This window comes from Oncorhynchus mykiss, chromosome 21 (genome assembly GCF_013265735.2).
Source record: "Oncorhynchus mykiss isolate Arlee chromosome 21, USDA_OmykA_1.1, whole genome shotgun sequence".
In the NCBI taxonomy this organism is placed as follows: Eukaryota; Metazoa; Chordata; class Actinopteri; order Salmoniformes; family Salmonidae; genus Oncorhynchus; species Oncorhynchus mykiss.
The window spans coordinates 19,413,713-19,431,749 of NC_048585.1; the positions used below are offsets into that span (position 1 = coordinate 19,413,713).

General features: G+C 40.2%; 1 protein-coding gene and 3 gene segments (V, D, J or C); 1 reads left to right on the plus strand and 3 right to left on the minus strand.

Moving 5' to 3' along the window:
- Window positions 1-3,648: 3,648 nt before the first annotated feature.
- Window positions 3,649-5,589, minus strand: LOC110499923. The segment is given in 2 exon segments: window positions 3,649-4,237; window positions 5,100-5,589. Coding segments are annotated over 2 exon segments (402 nt in total).
- A 2,815-nt stretch (window positions 5,590-8,404) lies between these two features.
- LOC118943000 lies at window positions 8,405-10,378 on the minus strand. The segment is given in 2 exon segments: window positions 8,405-8,721; window positions 10,375-10,378. Coding segments are annotated over 2 exon segments (321 nt in total).
- A 1,302-nt stretch (window positions 10,379-11,680) lies between these two features.
- On the plus strand, window positions 11,681-17,787 carry LOC110499932. The gene is made up of 5 exons (XM_036958467.1): window positions 11,681-11,787; window positions 11,937-12,258; window positions 14,451-14,595; window positions 17,122-17,206; window positions 17,354-17,787. Exons 1-5 carry the CDS (start codon window positions 11,715-11,717, stop codon window positions 17,677-17,679), a joined length of 951 nt encoding a protein of 316 aa, XP_036814362.1. The 5' UTR covers window positions 11,681-11,714; the 3' UTR covers window positions 17,680-17,787.
- LOC118936362 lies at window positions 14,043-16,029 on the minus strand. The segment is given in 2 exon segments: window positions 14,043-14,617; window positions 15,529-16,029. Coding segments are annotated over 2 exon segments (402 nt in total).
- Window positions 17,788-18,037: the final 250 nt, after the last annotated feature.

Below are 18,037 nucleotides of genomic sequence, written 5' to 3' on the forward strand. Positions count from 1 at the left end.
GTGAAACTGAGATTTACATGGGCTGGGTGGTTCTGCTTGTCCCAGAATAGAGCAGCACTGTTACCAGATGTTCACACTGTCCCCAGAGGGTTGGAGATAGAGAAGACTATGACTATCGTGAAGCTGTGATACTGGTTATATTATGTGGATCTTGTAAAAACAAATTTAGCTTAATGTAGGTGTGATCACATTGTTGAGAGTCCAAGATATTGATAAAATGTTCAATAACATTAGTTTACTGTCTTTATGAGTCTATAAATCAAGCAGGTAAAAAACAGTCCAAGAAAAATGAATAAGGAGTACCATCTACCTCTCCTGTTAATCTGTTAACATTGTAGTATCTAGACCTCTCCTGTTAATCTGTTAACATTGTAGTATCTAGACCTCTCCTGTTAATCTGTTAACATTGTAGTATCTAGACCTCTCCTGTTAATCTGTTAACATTGTAGTATCTAGACCTCTCCTGTTAATCTGTTAACATTGTAGTATCTAGTCCTCTCCTGTTAATCTGTTAACATTGTAGTATCTAGACCTCTCCTGATAATCTGTTAACATTGTAGTATCTAGACCTCTCCTGTTAATCTGTTAACATTGTAGTATCTAGACCTCTCCTGTTAATCTGTTAACATTGTAGTATCTAGACCTCTCCTGTTAATCTGTTAACATTGTATTATCTAGACCTCTCCTGTTAATCTGTTAACATTGTAGTATCTAGACCTCTCCTGTTAATCTGTTAACATTGTAGTATCTAGACCTCTCCTGTTAATCTGTTAACATTGTAGTATCTAGACCTCTCCTGTTAATCTGTTAACATTGTAGTATCTAGACCTCTCCTGTTAATCTGTTAACATTGTAGTATCAAGACCTCTCCTGTTAATCTGTTAACATTGTAGTATCTAGACCTCTCCTGTTAATCTGTTAACATTGTAGTATCAAGACCTCTCCTGTTAATCTGTTAACATTGTAGTATCTAGACCTCTCCTGTTAATCTGTTAACATTGTAGTATCTAGACCTCTCCTGTTAATCTGTTAACATTGTAGTATCTAGTCCTCTCCTGTTAATCTGTTAACATTGTAGTATCTAGACCTCTCCTGATAATCTGTTAACATTGTAGTATCTAGACCTCTCCTGTTAATCTGTTAACATTGTAGTATCTAGTCCTCTCCTGTTAACCTGTTAACATTGTAGTATCTAGACCTCTCCTGTTAATCTGTTAACATTGTAGTATCTAGACCTCTCCTGTTAATCTGTTAACATTGTAGTATCTAGTACTCTCCTGTTAACCTGTTAACATTGTAGTATCTAGACCTCTCCTGTTAATCTGTTAACATTGTAGTATCTAGACCTCTCCTGTTAATCTGTTAACATTGTAGTATCTAGACCTCTCCTGTTAATCTGTTAACATTGTAGTATCTAGACCTCTCCTCTTAATCTGTTAACATTGTAGTATGTAGACCTCTCCTGTTAATCTGTTAACATTGTAGTATCTAGACATCTCCTGTTAACCTGTTAACATTGTAGTATCTAGACCTCTCCTGTTAATCTGTTAACATTGTAGTATCTAGACCTCTCCTCTTAATCTGTTAACATTGTACTATCTAGACCTCTCCCGTTAATCTGTTAACATTGTAGTATCTAGACCTCTCCTGTTAACCTGTTAACATTGTAGTATCTAGACCTCATCTGTTAACCTTTTAACATTGTAGTATGCAGACATCTCTGGTTAATATGTTAACATTGTAGTATCTAGACCTCTCTTCTTAATCTGTTAACATTGTAGTATCTAGACCTCTCCTGTTAAATGTGCAACAAGGGGAAAAAGACCTCTGGACCATCTTTACTCCTCATACAGAGACGCATGCAAAACCCTCCCTCGTCCTCCATTTGGCAAATCTGACCATAATTCTATCCTCCTGATTCCTGCGTACAAGCAAAAATTAAAGCAGGAAGCACCAGTGACTAGATCAATAAAAACGTGGTCAGATGAAGCAGATTCTAAGCAACATGTCTGTTTTCTAGCACAGACTGGAATATGTTCCGGGATTCCTCCGATGGCATTGAGGAGTACACCACATCAGTCATTGGCTTCATCAATAAGTGCATTTATGACGTCGTCCCCACAGTGACCGTACGAACATACGCCTACCAGAAGCCATGGATTGCAGGCAGCACCCGCACTGAGCTAAAGGATAGAGCTTCCGCTTTCAAGGAGCAGGACTCTAACCCTAATCTTATAAGAAATCCCGCTATGCCATCTGACAAACCATCAAACAGGCAAAGCGTCAATACAGGACTAAGATCGAATTGTACTACTCTGGCTCTGACGCTAGACGGATGTGGCAGGACTTGCAAACCATTACAGACTACAAACGGAAGCACACCCGAGAGCTGCACAGTGACACGAGCCTACCAGATGAGCTAAACTACTTCTATGCTCGCTTCGAGGCAAATAACATTGAAACATGCATGAGAGCACCAACTGTCATGGAAGGCTGTGTGATCATGCTCTCTGCAGCCGATGTCAGTAAGACCTTTAAACAGGTCAACATTTTTAAGGCTGCAGGGCCAGACGGATTACCAGGACGTGTACTGCGAGCATGCGCTGACCAACTGGCAAGTCTCTTCACTGACACTTTCAACCTCTCCCTGTCTGAGTCTGTAATACCAACATGTTTCAAGCAGACCACCATAGTGACTGTGCCCAAGAACACTAAGGTAACCTGCCTACCAACCCGTAGCACTCACGTCTGTAGCCATGAAGTGCTTTGAAAGGCTGGTCATGGCTCACATCTACAACATCATCCCAGCAAACTTAAACCCACTCCAATTTGCTTACCGCCCCAACAGATCCACAGATGATACAATCGCTATTGCTCTCCACACTGCCCTTTCCCACCTGGACAAAAGGAACACCTATGTGAGGATTCTATTAATTGACTACAGCTCAGCTTTCAACACCATAGTGCCCTTAAAGCTCATCAATAAGCTAAGGACCATGGGACTAAACACCACCCTAGTCATAGACTGTTCTCTCTGCTACAGCATGGCAAGCAGTACCGGAGCGCCACGTCTAGGTCCAAGAGGCTTCTTAACAGCTTCTACCCCCAAGCCATAAGACTCCTGAACATCTAGTCAAATGGCTACCCAGACAATTTGCATTCCCCCCCTCTCCCCCTCTTCACACCACCGCTACTCTGTTGTCATCTATGCATAGTCACTTTAATAACTCTACCTACATGTACATACTACCTCAACTAACCGGTGCCACCGCACATTGACTCTGTATCGGTTCCCCCCTGTATATAGTCTAACTATTGTTATTTTACTGCTGCTCTTTAATTATTTGTTACTTTTATCTCTTATCCGTACTTTTAAAGCTGTGTTTTTGGTTAGGGCTCTCGTAAGTAAGCATTGCTCTGTAAGGTCTACATCTGTTGTACTCGGCGCATGTGATTAGTAACATTTGTTTTGATTTGATTTGCTGGTTGAAGATGATGTGGTTTCAAGTGAGAACATAAATAACTAAGCAATGACATTCAGGCCTGATAGTTTTCAAGGAAACTGTGAATCAGGCTTGATTACTGTATGTCTATACCATTCAACAACATTTAAGACTGCAGTTTAATTATTAAAAGAGACAACAGAAATATGTGTTCCAAAGGGAAATCTTTATTTTCATCTATTCATCAAAGCATCAAAGCAAACATTCCTACAGTATCTAATAGTAACAAAACAGAACTCATCAAATCTAATACCGATTCAATCTCAGTCTACAGAGAGGACTGACACATGAACTCAAGCAAAGCCCCCTGTTACTCGACATGTCAGTGATCAAAAGACAGAGAACATCTGATCTCAGAACAGAGTCAAAGCAGAGGAACCAGCAGCCTCTCTCCACAGGGGTGTGTGACTAGGGGGCCTACCCAGAACAGTCAGCCCGCCTCAAGGTCTTGGTGACTGGAGTCTGGGAATTCTGCTGGGCTTCACAGGTCACCTCTCCTGCCTTGGTCCACTCCTGGCCAGTGAGAGTCAGGGTGCTGCTCCAGCTGTACAGGCCATCCTTCTCCAGGACCCTAGAACTGGTCTCCTGCTTCTGGCTGGTCCCGTCCACTTTCCATCTTATGGTCCAGTCTGAGGGGAAGCCCTTGTTGGCCAGACACGTCAGTGTGGCTGTTGTTGTACTGGACAGCTCCTCACTAGAGGGGGGCAGGACGGTGAGGGTGGGGGCACTGTTACCTGGAACAAACAGAATACATCAACTAAGTAATTACAACAAGTACAGCAACACTAAGAGATTATCTCCATTAAGGTCCACAACCAAGTAAAGGTAATTGGAAATGCCCTCTAAATATGAATGTAGAAGTTGGATTATTTAAAAGATGTGGAGAAAACACTAAAGTAATAGGATACAAAGCAGATTTATGAACCAAACAAGTATAAAGTGGTTAAATAACTAGAGTTACTAGTCATATGGTGTCAGTTATACATGTTGTACAGATATTGTTTAGGAATGGATCTGATCAGAACAACCTACTCATATTCTTTGTCTTTGTCTTCACACTAACAGTGAAGTCTACCACGAATACAACGCAACAATGATGAATACTATATACAATACTATTAGTTTTTATACCACAATTAGGTGTAATATTATGCAATTTTACAAATCAGACATTCAAATAAACCTACAATTTATCATTTTGAGTCAATAAATATTTATTTGAAAGAAGGCTCATTCAAAATCTACATTTAACCAAAAATATTTGAGTTAAAGATAATAAAAATATAAATAATGAATCGCACACAAACAGTAATACACAATGCAACAACTCTATTCCATATTATTAAATAGTTATCATACTGGAACTCTCCTCTGCAATCCATCAAACCACACATTTAACTAAACACCTACATTTGAACATGTTATTTAAATAACATTTCATTTGAAAGAAGGCTTAGTCAAAAGTAATACAAAAAATATATTTTTTTTAGGAAGGAAAATATGAAAAATCGCAATATTTTCATATAGACGAAGTTTCCCAGAGTAAAATATCCCCAAAAATAATCAGAAAGAAATATCAAAGAGCGTGTTACTTACTTCCAACATCTAGTCTGGTGCCGCTACCAAAAGTGTACCACAGTGATACAATCCCTATTACTGCTGGTGCAACAACCTCCTGCATGTTTGGCACTCTTCATTTCTTTAGACTGTGGTTCAAATAATTAACTCTACTATAGTATGAATACATTTCAGAAATGAATTATTCTACTCAATTAGAAATAAAGTGTTTTTCATGTTGATTTCCTTAACATGGACCAAACCTGACTTTTTCTTGTACATCTCCTACTACTGTAGGTGCAGCATGTTTATTCATACAACTAATCTAAAATGTAGGCTAATCACTTTCATAGTTTAAAGGCAGGTCAAATTTGATTAGATGTAATAACATTCATATTAAAAGTGGCCATAGTATGTGTAGGCCTTGTGTATTTTGTATAAATCATCTAAAAAAGTTCATTTGAAAAATCCTCAATATCAAGTCAAAACGTATAGAGAAATTGAAACACAACATCAAAAGTTGAATAAATAGTTTGTAATAAATCATTTGGACTTTACTTACTTCCAACATCAAGTCTGGTGCCGCTACCAAAAGTCCACCACAGTGATACAATCACTATTACTGCTGGTACAAAAACCTCTCTGTGTTGTGATGCTGCAGCTGTTACAGTGAAGATCACTCATACAGAATCATAATCAACACAGATACACTTTAACATCTTCCAGGTAGAACAAACACTTCATATTAGCTGTTTCTAGATAATACAAATATGAATTGTATCTTAAATCCAGATCTGAGTCATTTTTCCTTCCTCTGTGTATCAGGTTCTCCTAGTCTGGAGGTACAGTCCAGCATTAGATCAGTGTTGCTAGTATTCCTCCATATTGTCCATATGAAAGACAACAGCAGCAGCAGTAGTGATAGTGATCCATGTTGTATATTCCTTTATTAAACATGTTGATCTCAGATTTAACAGTGGTGGTAAAGTCACAGAGGACAGACAACACTACCAGAGGAATCCTACCAGCTTTAGTTTAGAGAAGTGTTCACTAACTGATTAGAGGAACTTACATGAGAGACCGAGCATGAGTGAACAGACAGTTCATTATATCTGATCATCATCAGAATAATAATATAATGGTGGTGTGACATAAAAGTTACCATACATTAGTTATCAGATAAAACAGTTGCTGTTTGATGTTGTAAAAGGGGCAGCAGGTAGCTAGCGGTTAGAGTGTTGGGCCAGTAACTGAAAGGTCACTAGTTCAAATATCTGGGTTGATAAGGTGAAAAATATGCTGATGTGACCTTGAGCAAGGCACTTAACCCTAATTGCTCCAGGGTCGCCAATTCACACTTGGACATTAAACTGTGTGAAATAAGACACATTTAATTACCCACCTAATTATTATAAAATACATCTCAAAATGTATTCTGATGGGAGCCTACTTGGAACCTGAAATAGATTTGAAACCATAATTTGCATAATTAATTTGCTCCACTGCTCTAAGAGTGTTTATATCCCTGTGAGTTGAACACTTCATGACTGAGAGCTGTTCTTCATGACTTTTATCACCATCTTCATCTGGACACTTGTTTTCAACATACAAGGTTACAATTTTCAGAATGTATTGTTGAAAATGAATTAAATCTACAGTGTTTACATGTACAGTATATCAATGTTAATGTTTCTATTCAGAACTATGCATTAGTATATGTAACATTCCATTCCTATAAATGTTTTACAATATTTTTCAGAATCCAGAGGACAGTACGTTGTGACACAGACTCCGGTAGTGAAAGCTGTTCGCCCAGAACAGACAGTCTCTCTGAACTGTAAAACCAGCAGTGATGTTTACAAGAATAACTATCTAGCCTGGTACCAACATAAACCTGGAGGAGCTCCTAAACTCCTTATTCACTCAGCTACAACACTTCAGTCTGGGACTCCATCTAGATTCAGTGGCAGTGGATCTGGGAGTGACTTCACTCTGACCATCAGTGGAGTCCAGGCTGAAGACGCAGGATATTACTACTGTCAGAGTTTACACTGGCCTGATAGCACTCGGTGGTTCACACAGTGATACAGAGACGTACTAAAACCTCCCTCAGTCAGACTGCACAGTGACAGTACTGATACAGCTGGGACCTACTGCAGGTGCTGAGGGGGACGAGACAGTGACATGGAACAATGGTCACTAGAGGAGATGAACTGTGACATGTGACAATAATAGAAAGCAATCATTCAGATCACATGACCATCCTCATCATCATCATCATCATCATGGTTATGACTTATAGTTTTTGTCATGTCCTTTAAGTAGTACTTCAAAGTATTTTTACTTAAGTACTTTATACCACTGACTAGGCCTAATCAAAAATTGCTTTCAGAAGAAGCCTTTGACTCTCCTCCTGAACTGTAACCATAGGCCTACACAGCACAGCCATTGGTTAGCCAGCACACAACACGTTTTTGATCAGCAAGCATAGAGAAGGCCGGGGCTCAGGTTTGAAATATCCATTGCGATGTGTAATGCAGCCTAGTTTATTTTACACCATCCCAACAGCTATCTTAGAAACATAACTTTGTGCTGTGCTTCTCTGAGCATACACTTTGTAGCCTATAGCCTCTAGGCTAGGGATCATTTCATTGAGACCACACTTAATAGCCTATAGACGCACTTGATTATGAGGGGTGGCATCGGGCACACAACGATATATTGTAAAGCCTAATAAGCAACTAATTCTAAAACACTGAGAAATACACACATTTCATAAAATGCTAATTACATGATCCTCCCCTGGACTAAATTGAGAAAAAACGAATACTAAACCCTCCCCTTGAGATAAATGTAAAAAGCATGAACCCATTTTCCTCCAGGTACCCATTCTGTACATTTCGATCCGTCCCTTACAATGAACTACTGGTTGATGACAACGCAGTTAGAACATAAATAATTAAGCAATGACATTTAGGTCTGATAGTTTTAAAAGAAACTGTGAATCAGGCTTTATTAATATATGTCTATACCATTCAACATGTACAACTAAAGTTGAAATATTGAAAGAGACAACTAAAATATTTGTTCCAAAGGGAAAACTTTATTTTCATAAAATCTTCAAAGCAAACATTCCTACAGTATGTGATAGAAATAAAACAGAACTCATCAAATTTAGCACTGATACAACCTCAGTCTACAGAGAAGATTGACACATGAACTCAAGCAAAGCCCCCCGTTGCTCGACATGTCAGTGATCAAAATACAGAACATCTGATCTCAGAACAGAGTCAAAGCAGAGGAACCAGCAGCCTCTCTCCACAGGGTTGTGTGACTGAGGGGTCCTACCCAGAACAGTCAGCCTTCCTCGGGGTCTTGGTGACTGGAGTCTGGGATTTCTGCTGGGCTTCACAGGTCACCTCTCCTGCCTTGGTCCACTCCAGGCCAGTGAGAGTCAGGGTGCTGCTCCAACTGTACAGGCCATCCTTCTCCAGGACCCTAGAACTGGTCTTCTGGTTGTTGCTGGTCCCGTCCACTTTCCAGCTCAAGGTCCAGTCTGAGGGGAAGCCCTTGTTGGCCAGACACGTCAGTGTGGCTGTTGTTGTACTGGACAGTTCCTCTCTAGCGGGGGACAGGACAGTGAGGGTGGGGGCACTGTTACCTGGAACAAACAGAACACATCAACTGCATCAACTATGTCCAAAAGATTTATAAAAGCAATAGATATACAAATATATTGATTTGGAAATGCCTTCTAAATATAGTGTAGTTAGATTGATAAAAGATTTGAAGAAAACACAAACCATAATATGATAGATATACAATGCAGATTTATGAACAATATGAGACAAGTGGTTAACTTCAGCATTACTAGTATGTCAGATATCTTAGGATTGTTTCTGATCAGAATAAATTTTACTCCCTTTTCGTGGTATCCAATTGTTTTTAGTAGCTACTATCTTGTCTCATCACTACAACAACCGTACGGGCTCAGGAGAGACAAAGGTTGAAAGTCATGCGTCCTCGGATACACAACCCAACCAAGCCGCACTTCTTAACACAGCGCGCATCCAACCCGGAAGCCAGCCGCACCAATGTGTCAGGGGAAACACTGTGCACCTGGTTAGCAACCTTGGTTAGCGTGCACTGCGCCCGGCCCGCCACAGGAGTCTCTGGTGCACGGTGAGACAATCCCTCCCTAACACAGACGACGCTAGGCCAATTGTGCTTCGCCCCACAGACCTCCCGGTCGCGGCCGGTTGCGACAGAGCCTGTGCGTGAACCCAGAGTCTCTGATGGCACAGCTGGCGCTGCAGTACAGCGCCCTTAACCACTGCGCCACCCGGGACGCCTCTGATCAGAATACTCTTAACATCTCCAGTATATTAAGATAATCCAACAGGTTGTATAAAAACATTGTCACGTTCTGATCTTAGTTCCATTGTTTTGTCTTTGTTTTAGTATGGTCAGGGCGTGAGTTGGGGTGGGCAGTCTATGTTCCTTTTTCTATAATTTGTGATTTCTGTGTTTGGCCTGGTATGGTTCTCAATCAGAGGGAGCTGTCAATCGTTGTCCCTGATTGAGAACCATACTTAGGTAGCCTGATTTCACTTTTGAGTTGTGGGTGATTATTTTCCGTGTCAGTGTTTGTTCCACATGGAACTGTTTCAGTTTTGTTATTTCTCTGTGGCCAATGTGAGTAAAACATTTACACGTGTTAACCCTCGCAAAGCTGCCGGCCCAGACTGCATCCCTAGGTGCGTCCTCAGAGCATGCGCAGACCAACTGTCTAGTGTGTTTACAGACATATTCAATCAATCCCTTTCCCAGTCTGTTGTCCCCACATGCTTGAAGATGGCCACCATTATTCCTGTTTCTAAGAAAGCTAAGGTAACTGAACTAAATGACTATCACCCCATAGCACTCACTTCTGACATCATGTAGAGCTTTGAGAGACTAGTCAAGGATCATATCACCTCCACCCTACCTGACACCCTAGACCCACTCCAATTTGCCTACCGCCCCAATAGGTCCACAGACGATGCCATCACACCGTCTGGACAAGAGGAATACCTATGTAAGAATGCTGCTCATTGACCACAGCTCAGCATTCAACACCATAGTACCCTCCAAACTCATTATTAAGCTTGAGACCCTGGGTCTCGACCCCGCCCTGTGCAACTGGGTCCTGGACTTTCTGACGGGCCGCCCACCAGGTGGTGAAGGTAGGAAACAATATCTCCACTCCGCTGATCCTCAACACTGGGGCCCCACAGGGGTGTGTTCTCAGCCCTCTTCTGTACTCCCTGTTCACCCATGACTGCTTGGCCATGTACGCCTGCAACTCAATCATCAAGTTTGGAGATGACACTACAGTGGTAGGCTTGATTACCAACAACGACGAGACAGCCTACAGGGAGGAGGTGAGGGGCCTCGGAGTGTGGTGTCAGGAAATAACCTCTCACTCAACGTCAACAAAACAAAGGAGATGATCGTGGACTTCAGGAAACAGCAGAGGGATCACCCCCCACCCCCATCCACATCGACGGGACCGTAGTGGAGAAGGTGAAAAGTTTTAAGTTTCTCGGCATACGCATCACAGACAAACTGAAATGGTCCACCCACACAGACAGCGTGGTGAAGAAGGCGCAACAGCGCCTTCAGGAGGCTGAAGAAATTTGACTTGTCACCAGAAACACTCACAAACTTTTACAGATGCACAATCAAGAGCATTCTGTTGGGATGTATCACCGCCTGGTATGGCAACCCCAGAGGGTAGTACGGTCTGCACAACGTATCACCGGGGGCAAGCTACCTGCCCTCCAGGACACCTACAGCACCATATGTCACAGGAAGGCCAAAAAGATCATCAAGGACAACAACCACCCGAGCCACTGCCTGTTCACCCTGCTATCATCCAGAAGACGAGGTCAGTACAGGTGCATCAAATCTGAGACTGAGAGACTGAAAAACAGCTTCTATCTCAAGGCCATCAGACCGTTAAACAGCCATCACTAACATAGAGAGGCTGCTGCCAACATACAGACTCAATCTCTGGCCACTTTTATAAATGTATCACTAGTCACTTTAAATAACGCCCCTTTAATAATGTTTAAATGTCCTACATTACTCATCTCTTATGCAAATACTGTATTCGATACCATCTACTGTATCTTGCCTGCGCCGCACGGCCATCGCCATCGCTCATCCATGTATTTATATGTACATATTCTTCTTCATCCCCTTACACTTACACTCTATAAGGTAGTAGTTTTGGAATTGTTAGCTAGATTACTTGTTGGTTATTACTGCATTGTCGGAACTAGAAGCACAAGCATTTCGCTACACTCGCATTAACATCTGCTAACCATGTGCATGTCACCAATAACATTTGATTATATCTGATCATCATCAGAATAATAATATAATGGTGGTGTGACATAAAAGTTACCATACATTAGTTATCTGAGTAAACAGTTGCTGTTTGATGTTAGAAAAGCTGTGACATGAAGGATAAAATACTCCAATAACTGGAACCTACTTGGAAACTGAAATAGATTTGAAACATGAATTTGCATAATGCATCTGCTCCACTGCTCTACGAGTGTTTATATCCCTGTGAGTTTAACACTTCATGACTGAGAGCTGTTCTTCATGACAACAGAACCCACAACAACCATGACTTTTATCACCATATTCATCTGGACACTTGTTTTCTGCTTTCAAGGTTACAGTTTTCAGAATTCATTGTTTGAGATTAATTTAATCTATAGTGTATACATGTAGAGTATATCAATGTTAATATTTATATTCAGAACTATTCATTACAACATGTAATATTTAATTTATATAAATGTTTATTTTTGTCTTTTTCAGAATCCAGAGGACAGTACGTTGTGACACAGACTCCGGTAGTGAAAGCTATTCTCCCAGGACAGACAGTCTCTCTGAACTGTAAAACCAGCAGTAATGTGTATTCTAATATTCACCTAGCCTGGTACCAACAGAAACCTGGAGGAGCTCCTAAACTCCTTATTTACTATGCTACAACACTTCAGTCTGGGACTCCATCTAGATTCAGTGGCAGTGGATCTGGGAGTGACTTCACTCTGACCATCAGTGGAGTCCAGGCTGAAGATGCAGGAGATTACTACTGTCAGAGTTTACACTGGCTTGGTAGCACTCAGTGGTTCACACAGTGATACAGAGTCGTACTAAAACCTCCCTCAGTCAGACTGCACAGTGACTGTACTGATACAGCTGGGACCTACTGCAGGTGCTTAGGGGGAAGAGACATTGACATGGAACACTGACTGAACTAAATTACACTGAGCTAAATATATCAGTGATGATGTCTATAATGTAAACTTATCCCAGGTGCTGAGGGGAAGACAGTGACATGGAACACTGATCAGTAGAAGAGGTCAACTTTGAGTATTTTTACAAAGCATCATTCAGATCACAAGTTCCCCATCATCCTCATCACACTTGTGAATATTTATTGTCATGGTCGTGAAGTTCACTTATAAAAGTTATATGAAGTTTTAAAACACACATTACCTGTTCATAATCAGAGTCAGATCCACAGATGTAAAAAAAAAATGAACAATGGTGATGTTACATCAGCATCAGCCCCATAAATCAAATCCCCATATGAACCTCACAACCAAACATGTGATGTGATCATCGAACAATATATGAACTATCTTGATGAGCAGGTCTGTTACATCTGTGAATGAGACATGATGCTGGGATCAAACATGAAACATGTTTGAATAATATACATTTGATCTGTCATAATATCTGTAATTGTAACTAACCTGAATCCACCATCGAGGTTAAAACCAGTCACTCATATCTGTCCCAGTCTAACTACTAGACTGGTAGCTGTGGGGGTGAAACTGAGATTTACATGGGCTGGGTGGTTCTGCTTGTCCCAGAATAGAGCAGCACTGTTACCAGATGTTCACACTGTCCCCAGAGGGTTGGAGATAGAGAAGACTATGACTATCGTGAAGCTGTGATACTGGTTATAGTATGTGGATCTTGTAAAACAAATTTAGCTTAATGTAGGTGTGATCACATTGTTGAGAGTCCAAGATATTGATCAAATGTTCAATAACATTAGTTTACTGTCTTTATGAGTCTATAAATCAAGCAGGTAAAAAACAGTCCAAGAAAAATGAATAAGGAGTACCATCTACTGCGTGTGTCTATCTCTATTGCACTCCACACTGCCCTTTCCCACCTGGACAAAAGGAACACTTATGTGAGAATGCTATTCATTGACTACAGCTCATCTTTCAACACCATAGTGCCCTCAAAGCTCATTAATAAGCTAAGGACCATGGGAATAAACACTTCCCTTTGCAACTGGATCCTAGACAACTTGACGGGCAGCCCCCAGGTGGTAAGGGTAGGTAACAACACATCTGCAACGCTGATTCTCAGCACGAGGACCCCTCAGGGGTGTGTGCTCAGTCACCTCCTGTACTCCCTGTTCACCCATGACTGCATGGCCAAGCATGACTCCAACACCATAAATTAAGTTTGCCGACGACACAACATTGGTAGGCCTGATCACCGACAATGACGAGACAGCCAATAGGCAGAAGGTCTGTATCGGCTCCCCCCTGTATATAGTCTAACTATTGTTATTTTACTGCTGCTCTTTAATTACTTGTTACTTTTATCTCTTATCCGTATTTTTAAAGCTGTGTTGTTGGTTAGGGCTCTCGTAAGTAAGCATTTCTCTGTAAGGTCTGTTGTATTCGGCGCATGTGACTAGTAACATTTGATTTGATTTGATGGTTGAAGATGAGGTGGTTTCAAGTGAGAACATAACTAAGCAATGACATTTAGGTCTGAAAGTTTTCTAAGAAAGTGTGAATCAAGCTTGATTAATGTATGTCTATACCATTCAACAACATTTAAGACTAAAGTAAAATTATTGAAAGAGACAGAAATATGTGTTCCTAAGGGAAATCTTTATTTTCATCTATTCATCAAAGCATCAAAGCAAACATTCCTACAGATTCTAAGAGTTATATAACAGAACACATCACATCTAACACTGATACAACATCAGTCTACAGAGAGGATTGACACATGAACTCAAGCAAAGCCCCCTGTTAGTCTACATGTCAGTGATCAATAAGACAGAGAACATCTGATCTCAGAACAGAGTCAAAGCAGAGGAACCAGCAGCCTCCCTCCACAGGGGTGTGTGACTGAGGGGTCCTACCCAGAACAGTCAGCCCTCCTCAAGGTCTTGGTGACTGGAGTCTGGGAATTCTGCTGAGCTTCACAGGTCACCTCTCCTGCCTTGGTCCACTCCTGGGCAGTGAGAGTCAGGGTGCTGCTCCAGCTGTACAGGCCATCCTTCTCCAGGACCGTAGGACTGGCCTCCTGCTTCTGGTGGGTCCCGTCCACTTTCCAGCTCAAGGTCCAGTCTGAGGGGAAGCCCTTGTTGGCCAGACACGTCAGTGTGGCTGTTGTTGTACTGGACAGCTCCTCACTAGAGGGGGGCAGGACGGTGAGGGTGGGGGCACTGTTACCTGGAACAAACAGAACACATCAACTAAGTAATTACAACAAGTACAGCTTTAGTCAGAGATTATCTTCAGAAAAGTACACATCAAAATATTGTGAATTGGAAATGCCATCTAAATATGAATGTAGAAGTTGGACTGTTGAAAAGATTTGGAAAAAACACTAAAGTAATTGATATAAAGCAGATTTATGAACCAAACAAGTATAAAGTGGTTAAATAACTAGAGTTACTAGTCATATGGTGTCAGTTATACATGTTATACAGATATTGTTGAGGAATGGATCTGATCAGAACAGCCAAGTCATATTCATAGTATTTACATCACATATCAAACATGTTGGATTATGAAGTCAGTTACAACCATAACTGAGATCCTTTGTCTTCACACTAACAGTGAAGTCTACCATGAACAGAATGCAACAATGATGCATACTATATAAAATACCATTAGTTATTATACCAGCATTAGGAGTTATATTCTGCAATTATACAAATAAGACATGTATTTAAACCTACAATTTATCATTTTGATTCAATAAATATTTATTTGAAAGAAGGCTCAGTCAAAATCTACATTTAACCAAAAATATTTGAGTTAAAGATAATAAAAATATAAATAAAGAATGGCACACAAACAGTAATACACAATGCAACAACTATATTCCGTATTATTAAATAGTTATCATACTGGAACTCTCCTCTGCAATCCATCAAACCACACATTTAAATAAACACCTACATTTGAACATGTTATTTAAATAACATTTCATTTGAAAGAAGGCTTAGTCAAAAGTAATACAAAAAATATATTTTTTAGGAAGTAAAGTAACAATATTTTCATGGAGACAGAGTTTCACAGAGTAAAATACCCCGAAAAAAGAATCAGAAAGAAATATCAAAGAGCGTGTTACTTACTTCCAACATCTAGTCTGGTGCCGCTACCAAAAGTGTACCACAGTGATACAATCCCTATTACTGCTGGTACAACAACCTCCTGCATGTTTGGCACTCTTCATTTCTTTAGACTGTGGTTCAAATAATTAACTCTACTATAGTATGAATACATTTCAGAAATGAATTATTCTACTCAGTTAGAAATAAAGTGTTTTTCATGTTGATTTCCTTAACATGGACCAAACCTGACTTTTTCTTGTACATCTCCTACTACTGTAGGTGCAGCATGTTTATTCATACAACTAATCTAAAATGTAGGCTAATCACTTTCATAGTTTAAAGGCAGGTCAAATTTGATTAGATGTAATAACATTCATATTAAAATTGGCCATAGTATGTGTAGGCCTTGTGTATTTTGTTTAAATCATCTAAAAAAGTTCATTTGAAAAATCCTCAATATCAAGTCAAAATGTATAGAGAAATTGAAACACAACATCAAAAGTTGAATAAATAGTTTGGAATAAATCATTTGGACTTTACTTACTTCCAACATCAAGTCTGGTGCCGCTACCAAAAGTCCACCACAGTGATACAATCCCTATTACTGCTGGTACAAAAACCTCTGTGTTGTGATGCTGCAGCTGTTACAGTGAAGATCACTCATACAGAATCATAATCAACACAGATACACTTTAACATCTTCCAGGTAGAACAAACACTTCATATTAGCTGTTTCTAGATAATACAAATATGAATTGTATCTTAAATCCAGATATGAGTCATTTTTCCTTCCTCTGTGTATCAGGTTCTCCTAGTCTGGAGGTACAGTCCAGCATTAGATCAGTGTTGCTAGTATTCCTCCATATTGTCCATATGAAAGACAACAGCAGCAGCAGTAGTGATAGTGATCCATGTTGTATATTCCTTTATTAAACATGTTGATCTCAGATTTAACAGTGGTGGTAAAGTCACAGAGGACAGACAACACTACCAGAGGAATCCTACCAGCTTTAGTTTAGAGAAGTGTTCACTAACTGATTAGAGGAACTTACATGAGAGACCGAGCATGAGTGAACAGACAGTTCATTATATCTGATCATCATCAGAACAAAATATAATGGTGGTGTGACATAAAAGTTACCATACATTAGTTATCAGATAAAACAGTTGCTGTTTGATGTTGTTAAAGGGGCAGCAGGTAGCTAGCGGTTAGAGTGTTGGGCCAGTAACTGAAAGGTCACTAGTTCAAATATCTGGGTCGACAAGGTGAAAAATATGCTGATGTGACCTTGAGCAAGGCACTTAACCCTAATTGCTCCAGGGTCGCCGTTGGCAACGGCAGACCCTGGCCTTGACCCCACTCTCCGAGGTTGTCTCAGGGGGAGTTGGGATATGCAAAAAGAAATAATTCCAATTCACACTTGGGCATAAAACTGTGTGAAATAAGACACATTTAATTACCCACCTAATTATTATAAAATAAATCTCAAAATGTATTCTGATGGGATACTACTTGGAACCTGAAATAGATTTGAAACCATAATTTGCATAATTAATTTGCTCCACTGCTCTAAGAGTGTTTATATCCCTGTGAGTTTAACACTTCATGACTGAGAGCTGTTCTTCATGACAACAGAACCCACAACAACCATGACTTTTATCACCATCTTCATCTGGACACTTGCTTTCTACATACAAGGTTACAATTTTCAGAATGTATTGTTGAAAATGATTTAAATCTACAGTGTTTACATGTACAGTATATCAATGTTAATATTTCTATTCAGAACTATTCATTACTATATGTAAAATTCCATTCCTATAAATGTTTTACAATATTTTTCAGAATCCAGAGGACAGTACGTTGTGACACAGACTCCGGTAGTGAAAGCTGTTCTCCCAGAACAGACAGTCTCTCTGAACTGTAAAACCAGCAGTAATGTTTACAACAATAACTTTCTAGCCTGGTACCAACAGAAACCTGGAGGAGCTCCTCAACTCCTTATTTACTATGCTACAGCACTTCAGTCTGGGACTCCATCTAGATTCAGTGGCAGTGGATCTGGGAGTGACTTCACTCTGACCATCAGTGGAGTCCAGGCTGAAGATGCAGGAGATTACTACTGTCAGAGTTTCCACTATCCCAATAGTAAAGATGTGTTCACACAGTGATACAGAGTCGTACAAAAACCTCCCTCAGTCAGACTGCACAGTGACTGTACTGATACAGCTGGGACCTACTGCAGGTGCTGAGGGGGAAGAGACAGTGACATGGAACACTGACTGAACTAAAATACACTGAGATAAATATATCAGTGATGCTGACTATAATGTCAACTCATCCACCCTCATGTTAAATCATTCCTGAACTGACAACACCCATTTGTCCAGACTACATAAATATGCCTTCCCTTTTGCTGTGGCTAACAAACCTTTTATTAACATTTCAGACAATATATTGAATAGACTCCATCTATGTGAAGTAATAATGTCTCACATAATTTCAGAATAAGTATCCCAGTCTCTGTTA